At 33.1% G+C, this 18,018-nt stretch overlaps 1 protein-coding gene across 2 annotated transcripts in view; it reads left to right on the top strand.

Moving 5' to 3' along the window:
• The window catches only part of GLRA3 (glycine receptor alpha 3), a 130,084-nt gene extending 128,117 nt beyond the window's left edge, over positions 1–1,967 (top strand). For both annotated transcript variants that reach the window (XM_070417259.1, XM_070417258.1), the window contains one exon: positions 1,500–1,967. In XM_070417259.1, coding sequence (XP_070273360.1) covers positions 1,500–1,772 — 273 coding nt within the window. In that variant the 3' untranslated portion in view covers positions 1,773–1,967. The remainder of the gene's footprint in view (positions 1–1,499) is intronic.
• The last annotated feature ends 16,051 nt before the right edge of the window (positions 1,968–18,018 follow it).

Here is an 18,018-nt window from a genome sequence, read left to right as displayed (position 1 = left end):
TACTAAGCACAGATGCTAGAATCCTAAAATCTTAGCATTTTTGTAATCAAAAATTCAAAGCAAACAATAATATAGCCTTAAAATCTCCATGGAAATAAAAAAAATTGCCAGCACAAATGAACATTCTTATGAAGTCTACTAAAAATCAAGTTCCATTTTTTGCAGGATTACAGCAGTAATTGCATGGGAATTGGATCATCAGTTTTTATGTCATACTGGTTTGCTCAAAATTTAATTACTTATATATCTTCAGTTGAAATATTTTCCAATAATTATATGTTTTTGCTTTCAGATGGAATTGCCTTCATAATTCACCAGAAACCTATTTTATAATTATTACATCAACTTTGATCATCTTCTCATTTTTAGAATCCATTTTAATTTTTATTTGTTACTTTTATATTTTGTAATATACTATTCATTGACCTTCTACTTTCAAAACTCAAAATATTTTTCAAGAGTTTGAGTACTTAGTTATTTTTATCTCTTGTATTACCATAAAAATTACTTCTATAAGAGGCAAGCTATAATACATTTGTAAAATGTCATCTTTTAAACTTTCAGTTTTAGTGCAAGAAATTCAATTAACTGGCAGCCATCTACTGTTACAATCTAAATAAATTTGTCAAATTAAATTACTCATTAATGAACTTTATTATAAATCAGTAAGTGCTATATTTTCCTATCATGAACACTATTGATTTATTATAGTTTTAGTAATAATTTTTTCCTTAAATTTATATTTTTCTTTCATGTATATGCATAGGGAATTCTCTTCAATTTATAACATTTAAAAGTAACAATAATTTTTAGAACATAATAATTCATAATTTTTCTTAACATGAAATAAACTTTTGCCAAATTTCATTCATAATTTAAACTAAATCAATGCACTTGAAAAGCAATTGTATGTAAGCCAGAATAGGGGACTATCTTATAGTCTCCCAAATGTGTTAGTATAAAACATACAAGTGGCATTGAGGATAACAGAAATCAACCAGAGTTATTGAGCTAAACTGTATTTTGAAACAAACTAACATAAAAGTGTAGGAAATAAACATTAAAATATTTGCCTCCATGAAAAATAAAAATTCAGTCAATGATCCTGGTACGTATCTGACATCATATTTACCCATTTAGACACATAATGTAAAAAAATATTTAGTCTGTGAATATATATGACATAATAGCCAATAGATTTTTTCTTGCTCAATTTATTTAGATATTCTAGCAATATATACACAATACCAGAATTGTTACTTTTCCATTCAAACATATAATTTGAGAGTTTTATATTTCTTAATGGACACATCTCTGTGATGTACATTCAATCAATAAAACTTGAGTGGGGAATAAAGCAACTCATTCTTATAGGCTTGTCTTTTCATTGTAATAATGTTAGCATTTATCATGATAAAGCTTAAGTTGTGATTCCGAATTGCTGTTAATTATGCTCTGTTTCATGACTAAAGTGTTTTCCTATGTTTTTCTGATGGCAGGATGAGGAGGTAAGGGAAAGTCGATTCAGCTTCACTGCCTATGGCATGGGACCGTGTCTGCAAGCAAAAGAGAGTGTGACCCCCAAGGGCCCAAACCGTCCTGTCCAGGTAATGCCAGAAAGCCCTGATGAAATGAGGAAGATCTTCATCGACCGGGCCAAGAAGATTGACACCATCTCCCGAGCCTGCTTCCCATTAGCCTTTTTGATTTTTAATATTTTCTACTGGGTTATCTATAAAATTCTTAGGCATGAGGATATACATCAGCAATGAGATTAAGTCTCCTGGGTCTTGCCAAGTGCAGTCAATTCGAAAGAAAGTGTCTTCGCCATAAGGGTGTGTGTGTGTGTGTGTGTGTGTGTGTGTGTATGTTGTACAAATGATGACCATTGTATTAAAATGCATAGAGGAAGGGATTATTATGATTTGCTATGCAAAGTCATTGAGGCAAGTTAAGATTCTTTTAATGGATACCAAATATATATTTATGTATTATAGACATTCTATTTCATATTGATTTATCTGCTTTTTCATAGTAAATCACATAAGTGGAAGTATCACTGCCAATGTGTTTGTATGTTATATACTGTCACATAATAGCACATGTGAAAACTACTTTGGATTTCTTGATTTTTAATTTCATAATAATCTTACAAAGTAAAATTTTCACAGTGAACTTTATACAAAGAGAAAAGGGAAATGTTGAAGATAAATTAGTAGCTTGCGGCTTTAAAAATATTTTCTTATACTGTAGTTACAGATAGAAAAATAATAAGTTAATTCAATGGAAAACTTGTTTGATAGTAATAGAAAATTGTACATACAAATACTATCAGACCAACTAATGTAATAACAAAAAAATCAAATTAGAAGATTAAAATAAAGAAATTTTATTATTTAGATAATAGCTTTACTTGTTTAGAATATTAAATTTTGCTCTTTGGAAATTCAAAACAAATGGCTTAAGAGATCACATTCTATAAATATCTACTTTTCTTAACTTTATATGTCTATGAATGAAGGTGAAAATACTGAAAACAGCATTGTTGTATTTAAATAAGAGTTTTAGCTTTGTATCTATGTGTTTTTAATTATTGACAAACACTGAAAAATTCAAGCCAGTACCCTTGTTTTGTTAGATTTTTAATAGCTGCTTACTTGTCTGTATGTAGTTATGTTTAATGTTTTGATATAATTGAACACAGTTCAGTAAGATTTTTACATTTTAACTTAGAATGAGACTTTAAAATTCAATGGTATTATAGTATTTACATTTTGATAAAAATGAATTTAATGAACACAAAATTGGATTTATGAGAGATTTTTAATAATAAAAGTTTTCCCATCAAAGTTATATGATTTCAAACTCCTAGCTCCAAATCTAAGGAGGGAATATTTTAATCCTAAATTATAAAAATAAGTTATTTCTATAAAGTGAGGATTGACAGTTTTTATAATTGTGAATCAATGATTTGAATATATAAGCCATTCACTAGATGTGAATAATTTTGAATAAAATTTTTACCTAAAATTTATCAGCAACCCCATGGAATTATTTCAACTACAATGGGGCACTAACTCATTTTGTGCAGTGGAATTAAGTGCAACTACGTAACAGAGTTCTTGGTTAAAATGAACCAGTCTCTGTTTCTTTTCCCATTTTGCTCTATTTGTATTATTTTACCAAAACTTTATTTTTAAAGAGCCCTGAAATGCTTCTTAGATATGCATGATTATTGGTCAGATTCACTAAATGGAAATTCAGTGTGCCAAATTACTAACAGAGGAAGGTTTAAACATTAAGAAAACGATGAACTCAGAATTCCAAGGAAAAAACAGGCCACTTTGAACCAGGTGGCAATCTTTTCTGACCTTTAACCATCTCAAACTAAAAGTAAAAACTGCCATTTAAAGCTAAAAATTTCTCAATGTTTTTGAACTCTGGTCTATCCACTTCTAAGTTTTAAAAATAACTTTTAAAAACTAATGTAAGTTCAACAATTTTTGCAACTAAAAGGCCAAATTCCCCTTGTTTATAAAAACATGTCTAGATCTTTTCAAACTAGAAAAGTACCTTATAATTAGCGTCCCGAGGTAGTATGTGCCTGGACAATTCCTGTGTCTAACCCTAATATTTCAAATTAAGTCAATGAGAAAACTATTAGTATTGAGAAAATAAAATGTGTGCATATATACTAATTACCCACACATAAGTTGCAATTCTAATATGGATATTCTGAAATATTTTTATCTTTTCTTAAATATATTTTTATTTATTTCAGAGAGGAAGGAAGAGGGAGAGAGAGATAGAAACATCAATAATGAGAGAGAATCATTGACTGATTGCCTCCTGAATGCCCCCCAATGGGGATTGAGCCCACAACGCAGGCATGTGCCCTGACTGGAAATCCAACCGTGACCTCCTGGTTCATAGGTCAACGCTCAACCACTGAGCCACGCTGATCAGGCTGAAGTATTTTTAAATAGCCACATTAGAAAATTTGTAATTTTTGTATAGTACATGAAGTTTACTTCACTTTTTAAAATAATTATATATCTCAACCATTGAAATATATGGTTCCATAGTCTATGAATTTTTAGGAAACTTTAGACCTTAGTATATATATGACATTGTTCTCTGTCTCTCCCAAACATTAGAATTGGAGTTCAACTATAGTAAGGACCTAGAACTTCTTTTTATTACTTAAAATAGATTCCAGAAAGAATCTGTGGAAGCAAGAAAGCCAGAATCTTCTCACTTTTTTATTTCTTTTTGAATATATATATTTTTATTGATTTCAGAGAGGACAGGAGAGGGAGAGAAAGATGGAAGCATCAATGATGAGAGAGAATCATTGATTGGCTGCTTCCTGCACACCCCCTACTGGGGATCGCCTGCAACCCAGGCACGTGCCCTGCCTGGGAATCGAACCTGGGACCCTGAGTCCACAGGCCGATGCTCTATCCACTGAGCCAAACCAGATAGGGCAGCCAGAGTCTTTAAAACTTCTTCAACCTTTCTGGATGTTTCTCCATAACAATTACTCACCTGGAAAGCCCATCCACCTCCTAGCTCCTGGATTTAAGAAATCATTATGACTGTTCTATTATCAATTTTTAGTCCTTTTCTGTGAATATATTCTAATAACTTTATATGAATTTTAAATTATAATTTTTGAATTATAAATTTTGCTTTAAAATCTAGATAGCCCTAAAATATTAATACATATATTGGATTTATGAATTTCTAAGATTTTATGGAAGATAATGGAAATTTTAGAAAAATAAAGTGAAAAAATAAGCCAACATGTTTCACAAAAGAAAGCAGGTTGTTAACTACTCTACCACTCTGTGCAATGTAAGTAGTTATGATTTTAAGAGAAAAATAAGGCTTTCATGCCATCATCTTTTTAAAAATATACTTTTCTGTTCTTAACACAATAGACCTCAACCTGCTAGTCACTTTGGAGAACTGAGTATTATATTGATAGCTCACTTTTCCTTTCATCTATAAAGTACACAGCACACATTCCATGAAGTAGATTCGAGGGATTATGGGATTGGCCCATATTAAAAATAGAAAATACTCTCAATATTGCAAGTAAGAAATTGGCAACAGTTAAATTTGCAGAAGTGTCCCCTAACAACTGAGAGCAAGCACTCTAAGAAGGAAACAGAATGAAAACATGCTGGAGTCCTAGATCAATCAACCATTAACCACCTTGAAGGTCATATCTCCTACTCCAAAATAGATTCTACATACTTGGCAAGACAGATAATAAAGCCAAAGTTTTCAAAATTTATCAGCATATATCACCTGTATTTCTCATCTAGTTTATGGTGAACTAGTAAAAAAAAAAAAAGCAACCATTCCAAGTATACAACATAAACTTACACACAGCCTGTCAGTATTTATTAATGATGACAAGGCAAAGACTACAGAATAATGGACTTGATGAAAACACATTAAGAGAATAAGTATGGTTTCCGCCAAGACATTTTCATTTTAACAGTGTATTTAAGGCAAATATAATCAATGGAAATATAACCTATATTAGTCAGACATGGACTTACTGACTCAGAGAATTTTTGCATCTTTATCATTGCAAGTTTATCTTTTGAATTGTACCCACCTATTAAGCACAGTTCTGATAGCCACACCTTGCTTGTTAATTTGGGTATTCAGTTTTTGAACTAGATTATTCCACTGCCTGTGTTTGACTTCTGGACTGAGTTACATGCTACTAGAGAGGTATTGAAACTTTTAGCACCATTAGCTCTGACAGACTATACACTTAACTTGCATTGTCAGTTGCTGACTTCATGTGCATTTCAGAGAAGAATTTAGTTGCAAAATTGGCAAAATTCTTTTTGAGTGACAAATTTCGATGTCTCTTAAAAATGTACCCAAAATTGTCGGTTCTGCTCAAGAAATATTAAAGGAGTTTCTAGTGCAGTTTTTCAAACTATTTTGACAAGATCACTTTCTGTAACTGAACCTGTCTGCATAACGAGCAATGGAAAGGTCGGGCCATAAAGATGAGAATTCTAGAGACGTCTGAAATTTGGAAAATAATGTCAGCCAAGTTTGTTCTCCACAATTCCTTCATAAGTCCGTATTGCCTCCTCTCTCTGGGACCACAGTGCCATTCATAAGCACTGCAGGAATTATCATGTCCATTTCAACAATCACGTTGTCATAGAACCTTTAACACGTCATTCTCTCCAGTTTCCATGTCATATGTTAGACCTTGAAATTTATCAGCTCATCCTTTGACATTGTAAAGAGATGCTAAAATGCTAAGAAGAATTACAGCTTGTAGCTATAAGACAATTTGGTGCTGTTTAATACAATATTTTAGAAAACAAGGTGTTTATAGATAAAACACACAGACACCTTCTCGGTTGAGTGCAAATGGAATACCCATAATGCCAGCTGCACTTTTATTCTTCCTCGGCAGATACGTTGATTTTTACGTTCCTGTCCGTGTACTACAAAGAGTGGTAAAATAAAGCGATCCCATTTTATTCTCACTGTTTCATAAACTCTTCAGGAATAAATAAGCAGCATGCACTAAGAATTGTAGTAACTTAACTAACTTTAAAATTAAATGTGTCTCCCAGCCCCCATTCCTCTCTAAAAACTGATACTAACAAGCAAACTTCCATAGGGAGGCAGCTGCTGTTGTACATACTTGAAAAGTGGAGGTATGCACATTCCTCATGACAAAGATGCTTGCGGCCCATGCATAAAATATAACTTTCTAGGATTTGAAAATAACTGGGGCAGGAAATTATTCTGGAGAAGCTTCTTCCAGGAATCACGCCAAAAGAAAGAGAAATGCTGAGCTGATAGCTGGGATTGCCTCATTTTTTCCCTCTGCACTTTTCAGCTTAATCTGCCTTCATCTCTTTCCTTTTTCTTCATTTACACACACACACACACACACACACACACACACACACACACACACACGTTATTAATGGAATAAATTACTTCAAAGTGAAAATGCAAAATGATTTAATTTTCTGGACAAAGGCCAATAATTCCACGGTATGTTTTGCAATATAAATGGGAAGTGTGAGCAGTGTAATCATTTGATTTGGCCATCTCTTACCTACAAAGCCATATTTTGCCTCAACAACACATGAGTGAAGCTCCATGGATCAAATTTTTTCCCAACTATTAACAAAAGAATTCTAAAAATCTACTTGGACTGTCTTTGAAGAATGACTATTTGTCAAACCGTTCCTCTACAAGACAGCTACTAATAACTAGTAATATTGGATGATTTTATAGTGTCGTAGGCTGTTTTCTCAGTATTTTCTATGGTTGTACATAAGCAAAATAAGAGGAGAATTTTAAAAGTGGTGGAATATGGTTTTTAAAATAGTGGTTCTGGATCCTGAGTGTACATCAGAATCACTAATGCATTTTTAAAAATATATACATGCTGTGTTCAATGTAGGAGGTTATGATTCAATCATTGATTAAGCAAATGTTTGTAGAGAATCTTCTACCCCTCTGGCACTGTTCTAAATGTTGAACTTAGTATGTTTGGAATAAGACGTGACTTTCTGGATTGTTGACGAAGTTCCTCAAGAGAGAACAATTGATGTGAACATATGTAAATTTATTTTCTGATAAGGCTTGATTTAACTCTAAACGTTTTATAATTTTTTCTTCTTCAAATTCATTTTAACTGTCTCCCTTTCATATCATTACAATTGAAGATAAATCTTTGAGGTGTTTCCATTCAATGTCAGAATCTTTGGATGTCAGTAATATTTACCAGGAATGTAATGGTAAATTCTCATAAATCTTTTAGAGAAACAGGTAGTTTGTTACTCTGAGGGCAGCCTATTCCATTGTGACACAGCTCTAAGTGATTTTTTTAAAAGTTTCTCTTCATCAAGAAATGACTTTTACTTTATAAATTCCAAATAACTCCACTCCCTTAAGACAGCACATCATATATTTATTCATATCTGCTGCCTATGTTTAGGCTCAATCAATACCCTTTTCAATTCCTTATCTCTAGCTTTGTTCTTCTTTAAGCTATTCATAAATGCACATCAAGTGTTAAACAATGATGAGATGTCTTCAGGTTGATAAAATAATGAAATATAAAATCATTTATAAGGTCAACATAAATTGACAAAAATTTCTGTACACATTATTTGCAGTACATAACTTTAAATATCTTCTTATAAAATAGCAATACTTTTAAATTGAGTATTTAAAGATATATTTCAGCCCTAGCTGGTTTGGCTCAGTGCATAGAGCATAGGCCCAAGGACTGAAGGGTCTCAGGTTTGATTCTGGTCGATTGCAGGCTCTATCCCCAGCCCTGGGGTGGGACGCGTTGAGGAGGCAACCAATCAATGTGTCTCTCTCACATAGATGTTTCTCTCTGTCCTCCCCTCCTTTCCAATCCCTCTAAAAAAAATCAATGGAAAAATATCCTCAGGTGAGGATTAACAACAACAACAAAAAATGCATTTCACAATATGAAGATATATGAAACCTTACAAAGTAATATTAATTAAAAAACTATAAGCCAAACATAATTTATATTTATAGATTAAAATTAATAAAAATATAATGATTTAACTTGTTTTATTTTAATCGTTGATTTCTTTCCAGGGTAGTTTTGGCAAAGGTGCCTTCAGGCAACCCCAGTTACATACACATTATCCAGTCTGGCTTGTTACTGTAAACGCAGAGGTGAGGAACTGTGGGTTAAAGGCCAGGAAAGGGTTTGGATGTAAGACTGTGTTTAAACATGCTTGAATAACTTTGTACTCCTCCACTTTCAGCTCTATGGCTTATGCAATAGCTGTTCCTTAAGTTTGTATTTTAATGTATGATCGATGATGATGCTGTTGGGGAGAAAATAACGTGAAGTAGCCTGTCATTCTATGAACATTATATAACATTTTGTGGAAAACAAAATGAAAAGAAAATGTGCCATATATTTTTAATGTACGACCATCTTCATATCATATACAGTGATTTATTATTCATGAGCCAAGATGTTTAAAGGACCTCCAGAAAAAGCATTGCTATTTTATGGTGTTATTTTTCTGTAGGTTTAAAATATGTCTTCCTGTGTTTGTTGTCTGTATGTGTTCCTGTCCAGATGATGTCATTTTTTTTTAGGAAATTATGCGGAAAGTATATTTAAAAATTATGCATGATTTTAACAACTTGTTTCTCCTTATATTATCTTTAGTCCAATTCTGCAACTAACAATCTCTTTAATCAGAGTCATTAACTCATATACAGTATATGGCATTTATCATTGTAACTGCAGATAATTTGATCAAAAACAATAAACACACTTTTCAATAATATGGATATCACTCTTGTCTCATTTTTTATAAAAAGTAGATTTTATCAAAGGATCATGTTGTTTTCTTGGGAAAAGTCATAGTACATTTTGTTCTGATGGAAACTATTATATCTAGATTATAAACCAGTAATATATGTTTCAGAGAAGCCTTAATATATACATTGTTATAGGAAAAGTACAATAAGGGTGCATTTCTACTGGGATAGAATGAGAGATGTGTTACTATCTAGAAAAATGACTTGGCATTATTGTTTTTATACTTTTTGTTTATTTGAAAGCTTTTTCCTTAAAACCTGTTTATTGAATAAACCACTTTTACTTAACTGGCCCATAGAGACCATTTCAAAATGGAATGTTGGGTTGCTTTTTTACAAATCTGGAATTTCAGCTTGTTTTTATCCTCTTCACAGTTAGGTGATAGTATAATAGTAAAGATTAAGGAAAAAATTCAAGAAAATGTTTCAGTATGGTATATGATAACTTGTCTCTCATTTTTGGAATACCTGTAATTTATGTCTTTTTATATTTATTGGCTGCATAAGGTTCAGGAAAATTGATAAACTGACAATTCCTTGCTAAGCTGGCATTCTGATTTTCCTTGGCAAGCTGCCCCTTTGCTAATTGAGTTGCACTTGAATGACTCATATCATAACATCAGCAGAAACTTTTCGACTGAAATGCTGGCATAGAATCAGGCTAGTTCATCTGTAAGTATAAGAGCTAGAGGTATTTATAGGTGATACGTTCTTAAATGAAATGTATGCAAACAAGTATAACGTGATTATTGCTTATTGGTAAGCTATGATTAATTTTTACTACCATGGTTTAAAATATTTATTATTCTCATTATAGTCATCATTTTCAATACCACTAAATTCATTGGTTTTTATAATGTGTTTTATCACAATTTACTCTTGGTGACAGCTGCTTTCTTTTAAAAAAAATTTTTTTTTATTGATTTCAGAGAGGAAGTGAGAGGGAGAGAGAGAAACATCAATAATGAGAGAGAATAATTGATTGGCTATTTCCTGTACACCCTTTACTGAGGATGCAGCCCACAACCCGGGCATGTGCCCTGACTAGGAATCAAACCATGACCTCCTGGTTTCTGGGTTGACGCTCAACCACTGAGCGACACCAGCTGGGTGACAGCTGTTTTCTTCTTAATAATCTGATTTTCTATATATTCCTTACTTGTAATTTTGCACATTTACATTGTTAATCTCATGGAAATATTAAACTGGAAAGAGGCATAGTTACTGAACTGTAGTATACTATAGTTATTCAGATGTTATTGTTTTTCTGTTTCCTTTATTTGACCTGTGTGTGCTGTCTTATCAAGTTATCTCAATAGACACTCTTTACCCAACAGTGTACTGCTCTAAAAAATTCACCCAGTTAACAAGGGTAACCAGAAGCTGGGCTGGGAAAGAAGGCTCACTCATAGCCTATTCTGTGACATGAGGAATGATTGTCTGAAAATTTGTTCTCAAAACAATGAATACTAGATAGAAAACAAATGACAACATTTACTTGTATAGCTTAGTGGCTCTTGGTTTTCCAAACAGGTCTCTGTTTTTAAGCCATCCATAAAAAAAAATTATTCTTTCAATATTTTGAATTGATGTCAGATTCTGTTTCCTTTGGGAGGAGGGGTAACTAAACTCTTGTAAGTGATCAGTTACAGAAATAATTTTCTTTATAGATTTATAGGGTCTTTTTTTAAAAATAAATACTTCCACCTAAAAAAAGTAATTTTGTACAGATTAACCATGCTTGAAATACTTATTCTATGAAAGGTCATTTTTATGAATGTAACCTTGTATTTCCTAAGTGACTAAACAATAAAAGAATTAAAATATAAATAGGAAACAAGGTGAATTTATTCACATTTCCAAATTATTTTCCAAAATGGAACATCCAAAGGCATGGATTATTTCTTGAATTGCCAGTTGCTGATATAAGATTGATAATGGATAATTGAATCCCCTGAAAGAAATATAGCTTTACTCTGTTACATTGCATTTAATAAATGCCAGAATGGATACTAGAAGTCTACCTGGTGATAATATTGTTATCTCTGGGTGCTTTCTTTGTGCTCCTCATTATCATCAACAGATCTTTTTGAGTACCTACTCATTAGGCCATGAAAATCTCAAGGAGAGCGAATAGGAAAGCTTCCTCCACTTACAAGAGCAAACCATGGAAGGAAATAACATCTTTTCTGAAATTATGGGTCTTAAATTGGTGTGTTGCACATAGTAAATTAAAATATTTTTTCAATTCAGGTTATTGATTTTTTTCCCTTTTGAATTAAAAAATAATGAAAAAATGCAGATAACACATTCTTATAATTTACTTTGAATCTAGAAAAATCTCCAGTTCTTTGTATGAGTGATTGTTTTCTAGACATTTCTGGGGACTTGTTGGAAACTAAGGGTGTACAGCACCTGGCCTGTCATTGTCTGTGGTTTATTTTCTTAGATGATGGAAATCTGTCAGTGTGTTCTGAGTTAGTAGTTGTAACACTTACTGAGGATAACAAAAGGTTGGGCAATCTCAGAAAATAACTCAGTGGACAGAATAATGATAATAAAATAGACAATAAAATATTATCTTTTATATTCTGTCATTAAAATTCTGAGTCATAAAAATCAAACTTTTTGATCAGTTGGAATTTAAACATGTTAACTATGGCATGTGAGCTTGTCATATGCTGTTGTATAAGAATACAATATATAACACATATTAAAAAGTACCTATGTTTAGCAGAAATAACACCTATGTAACTGTTAATAAAAATACACTCACAATATAAAATAGTATCACATTAATATTATTTTTAAAAGTTTCCTGTTAGAGACTAAATTATGTTGCCCAATAAGTAAATAAGTTATATGAACATATTTTGCCTATATTTATTTTGTAACATAAAATAACAACTTTTTTCATTTATCCTAATATTTTTATTAGTTAACTTTCTCACGGATAATAGGAAAATGATATTTCTAACCTGACAATTACTCATACCAAGAACTGAAGTTTTCCTTAAATTATCTGTAAGTTGAACATCTAGATCACTTTCATCACACAGATAAGACTGCTATATTTTAAAAAATTACACATTCTTTTACAGTATAAATGTAAGTCACTCTGAGCCTAAACCACAAGATGGCTCCCTCTTATTGGTTTGGGAAGTATAAATGTCATCTAGAATGATGAGGCTATTTTCACTGATTGAGAGCAATACTGTGGCATAAGAGTGAATGAAAGTGAAAAAGAATATGCAAGTCAACATAATCCCACCCTTTAAGAGCTTTATTAAATAGGGTTTTCAGGGAAAACCTACTCAAAACTTTTATTTTACAAGTAATGAAATGGAGCCTAAAGATACAAGGCCATCTTGCTCAATACTACTTACTGATGCTAGGAACCACTAAAGCCAGAGCTCCACTCTCAGTTGGTCTTTGTTCTTGATCTTTAAGTGGCGGTAATAGGGCCTAGGTTTACTAAGATCAGAAGTTACAATATAAAAATTAACATCTTCCTATTTTACTATAAAGTTTGAGAAAACTATATCCTGAAAGAAATGCAAAGTTTAAAAGAGTGCAAAGTATGAAATAGAAATAGAAAAGACATTTCAGTGTTATAGAAGAACATCTGCTATGGGTATCCATTTTGTTGTTCAGTTCCATTAAAATGTCATTAAGGGTTCTTGGTTGAAATGCATTCTCTCTTGGGCTAATTAGCAACCGAAGGACTTGTATGCATGCATATAAGCATAACCAATGGACATAAGACACTGAGGGTAGGGAAGGCCAGGGGATTGTCAAGGGTGGGGAAAAAAAAGGAGACATATGTAATACTTTTTGTAATACTTTAAGCAATAAAATAATAAAAAAATAAAATAAAATAAAATAAAAAGTATAAATACAGGGTCGGCATTGCTGAGCATATATGTTAATTTTGAAATCAAGAAAATATTGCACGGGTCCCCTCATCATTTATATCCTAACTTGAAGTTCATGTTCCACTTTCCTGTGTTTTATTTTATGTCAACTTTACCACAATTGACTGGAATCCGAAAGGTTGAAAATGCTAGATGAACAGACAACTTTACATGAAAGAAGAGACAAAGAGAGTTCTTGCTTAATCTCTCCATCATCCCAGAGTATGGAAAACCTTCATCTTACAACAGACATAACAATTTAATTTCCTTGACTGACTTTAATGGCTACAAATACTGCAGAAGATATAGCCCAACATGTCAAATATTTAAAATAGATAATTTATGGGCAATTAAAGTATGTTGTCAAGATGACTAAGTTTTAGTCCAAATATCCATCATGTTGTTTGCCTATTTCAATGTATGACTTAAAATCTATATACTAGTCCAGCCAGTGTGGTCAGTGGTTGAACATCAACCCATGAACCTGGAGGTCATGGTTCAACTCCTGGTCAGGGTATATGTGGGCTCGATCCCCAGTAAGGGGCATGCAGGAGGCAGCTGGTTAATGATTCTTTCTCATCATTGATGTTTCTATCCCTCTCTCCTGCTCCATTCCTCTCTCTGAAATCAATAAAAACATAAAACACTAATAATAAAATTTATATATTGAAAAATAAAATAAAATCCATAAAGCCAAAGAAGCAACAATGGCTTAATTGTTATTTAAACCACAAAGCAAAACTGTTAATTTAGATGTTTTCTTTTACTATTTCTTTCTGTCTTTTAATATATGGCTAAATTTTATTCTTATTGTGAATTTCTATTTAACAATAAAAATAGAACTATTTTAATTACACATTTAAAACTTTCATTTCATGCAAAAATCTTTAGTTTTGAAAAGTATTTGTATAGAATTACTTTCTTCATCTCCATTCTATGTCATTCCAAAGAAAAAGAAAACATTATAAATCAACTATTATACGTGGTCAAATGATAATTTAGAAAAATTATAAATAATTAATTTACCCCTTCAGCTTTAGAATTAGTGAAAACTAATATTGGCATCAGCCTTAAAAGACATTGATAAATCTGCTAAAATTACAGAGAACCATGAATCAGAGAAAGTAAACATGTGCTCTTGATTATTCACCTTATGTCTTTCTTTAAGTGTGTTTATTCTTCAATAAATTAATGATAACTTTATTGCTTCATGTTCGGTATATTTATTAATAATAAAATTCCCTTAAGATACTGTTGCAGTTTATGAATTCTGCTTAGTAGATACTTTCAAAAAATGAAAAACAAGCACATATATCAAACCATCATCATGGTTGAAATAAATTGCAAGAATTTTCAATTAAGAAAATAATTTATATATGACTCTGAGGAGTTAGAAACTATTACAATAAAGTCAGGTTGAGTTTAATTGAAATGTTCCAAGAAAAATATGTTGTCTTCCTTTGCCTCTTCTAAAAAGCAAGCGAGAGATTTACTAACATCTGCAAAATGTTTCCTTGGTAACAGTTTCATACCTCAGGGAATACATTCATAAAGCACCTACAGCATTTCAAACATTTTAATCCTTTTGCAGTAGTGAATTTCAATGTGATATGTTCAACTTTTATTTTTTTAGCAAACATTGCTTAAGTGGGACTACTGAGTAAATATCAAAAACCTTTGTGCAATATTTGGGGATCTTGGTGAATTATATCAAAATTCAATATGTTGAAAAAAAATGAGAAGACAGATCATATTCAAAATAAATTTGTAAGTAATTTTGTGTTTGGTGTCTATCACTGTTGTAAATTGAAGAGGTAGAGTGAAGTCAACTAGATGTTGTATATAGATCTCAAGTACCCACAGATTTTCAACCATTTTGCTCAAATCCACATAATAAAACAACATAAAGAAGATACAAAGAAATTTGTACTTAGCCCTAGCTGGTTTGGCTCAGTGGATAGAGAATCAGCCTGCAGACTGAAGGGTCCTGGGTTTGATTCCAGTCAAGGACACATGCCCAGGTTGCAGACTCCATCTCCAGTGGGAGGCATGCAGGAGGCAGCTGATCAATGATTCTTTCTCATCATTGATGTTTCTATCTCTCTCTCCCTCTCCCTTCCTCTCTGAAATCAATAAAAAATATATTTAAAACAAATGTGTACTTAAACTCAAAGAGATTTACCATGTAACAAATGTAAGAATAATATGGAAACATTCTCAGTTATATTATACTAGAGGCCTGATGCACGAAATTCATGCAAGGGGCTCGGCCCCCACCACCACGGTGGCTGCCTCTGCCTCAGCTCCCACCACTGTGGCTTTGTCTGGAAAGTCTTCCAGTCTAATTAGCATATTATACTTTTATTATTATATATAACAAATGACGTAAGTCATATTTCAGAGGAATTACCATAGTACCCGGAGGCTAGTTATGTTATGTCAATTTGCTCCTGTGACTCAGAGCTTATGGCATATAAAAGCTATGTTAACATGTACATCCCTCTGAGAATTACTGTGATTCACCATGATGTTACTGTATATGTGATTCTATAATGATTATACAGTAATATGTGATTCTATAATGATTAATTGAAGATATCAAGAAAGACTACTTATTACCTCCTGATATAAGTTGTGACCAAAGTGACCAGCAACATTATCACTTCATCATCCCATTACATTTAAAGCCCCTTAGTTGTCCATACTGATGATGATATATATTAAATACTGAATAGAAACCCTGTTCTTGAGAAATGTAAAATTAATTAGGAGATGAAAGATGAGTACTAGTAATTACACAGAACACAAAGGGAATTCTACAAGTGCCTTAAAAGGCAGCATAGGAAAATGATGGAAAATATGAAAATAGGAGTCAGACTACATGAATTAAAAACTTGATTGCACCATCTACTAGTAGTAGATGGTACTACTGACACCATCTAATTCAGGGAATTTTTTTATTAAAGTTTTTTTTTTTTACCTTCATTTCCTGTTCTGTAAAATTTAGATACTTTGGCCCTGGTTTGGTAGCTCAGTTCGTTAGAGCGCTGTCCAGATATGCCAAAGTTGTGGGTTTGATCCCTGGTCAGGGCACATACAAGAATCAACCAATGAATGCATGAATAAGTGCAACAACAAATCTCTCTCTCTCTCTCTTTCTCTCTCTCTTTCTCTCTCTCTCCCTAAAATCAATACATACTTTTAGAATTGTCATAAAAATTTACTGAATTGATATTTGTAATAAAGAAAATAATTTTAAAATAATGCCCATAAAATAGAAACAGCATTTTTATTAGACTCTCAAACTGCAAGGAACAAAGGCACACTTGTATTCATTCAGGTGATAAGGGTCTATTATAAAGGAACTAGAGGCCCGATGCACATGCAAGGGGCTAGGCCCTTGCAGCCCTGGCCACCTTGCGGCCCCACGGCCCTGCCCCTCACCCACTGGTCATTCCGAAAGGTCATTCTGCCGTCCAATCCAATTAGCATATTAGCTCTTTATTATATAGGATGGAGAACATTACAAAAAATAATCTTTGCCACTGGAATATAAATTCCACAAGGGTGAGAGCTCTTCTATTCATTAACAAATCCTCCACTTAGAGTATGCACTTGGCACACAGGCACTTGATAAGTATTTGTGGAATGAGTAGTGAGTGAAGCACTGCAAAGCCAATATTACTGAACATTGGGAAGCCATTCAAAATATGCACTGTAACTCTTACCTGGTCACACCCTCACAGCTGGCATGCACTGCTTCCTACTCTCGGTGGCTCACTATTTCATGGCTATGGACCTCAAACATATTCTTTCTTTACTTCTTCAACTGCGGAGTGTTCCCTAGTTTTTTCTCTATGCACAAAGGCTTCTCTGGACTTGTCATTTCTCTGCAGTCTTCAGCTTCTGCTCCCATTACCAACTACTAACCTTCTCAGTAGTCCCCCAATCAACGCCTCCCCCCCAAAGCAAGAATTTAATTGGTTCAGCTAGTCATATTCTAATATAGTCTGCTTCTATTGGGCAAAGTTTTACATCTAGGTTACCTCATAATCAATTAACCACTTCATAAGTTGGCCTAGTTTGGTTTAGGTAACTATTCCTGGTTTTCATTAGCTGTGGCCAAGATAAGAATGTGCTCTAGTATGGAGATAGTATAGGTCATGTAACCTGTGTGTAAGAAAACTTAAAAAAGGCTATAAGAATGGCATTAATTTAGAAACTTCTTAGAAAGAGACTATACAAATAGCAAAAAGCTTACTTGTCTTATCTAAGACAAATTTTTTAAAAACATTATGCTTTCATTTGGGAAAGAGGGAGAATAAAGTACACTAAATAATAATGTCATTAGTGAGATGCAATCACTTATATATAAAGGAGTCCTATATAATAAAACCCTAATATACAAATCAATTGAACAGTGTAATGACCAGTGGAATGGCCAGTCGCTATGATGTGCACTGACCACCAGGGGGAAGACGCTCAATGCAGGAGAGTGCCGCTCAGCCAGTAGCTGGGCTCATGGCCGGTGAGCGCAGCAGTGGTGGTGGGAGCCTCTCCTGCCTCCGTGGCAGTGCTAAGGAGCAGCAAGCCAGCCATGGTAAGGAGCAGTGAGCAGGCAGGCAGTAAGAAGCAGGGTCCCGGACTGCGAGAGGGATGTCTGCCTGCCAGCTTAGGCCCGATCCCCAGGGATATTGGGCCTAAGCCTGCAGGT

This window comes from Myotis yumanensis, unplaced genomic scaffold (assembly GCF_028538775.1).
Source record: "Myotis yumanensis isolate MYYU_CA2020_CCGP unplaced genomic scaffold, mMyoYum1.0.hap1 SCAF_5, whole genome shotgun sequence".
In the NCBI taxonomy this organism is placed as follows: domain Eukaryota; kingdom Metazoa; phylum Chordata; class Mammalia; order Chiroptera; family Vespertilionidae; genus Myotis; species Myotis yumanensis.
Note: the sequence above shows the minus strand (reverse complement) of the source record. Positions and strands in the feature narration are given on the sequence as shown.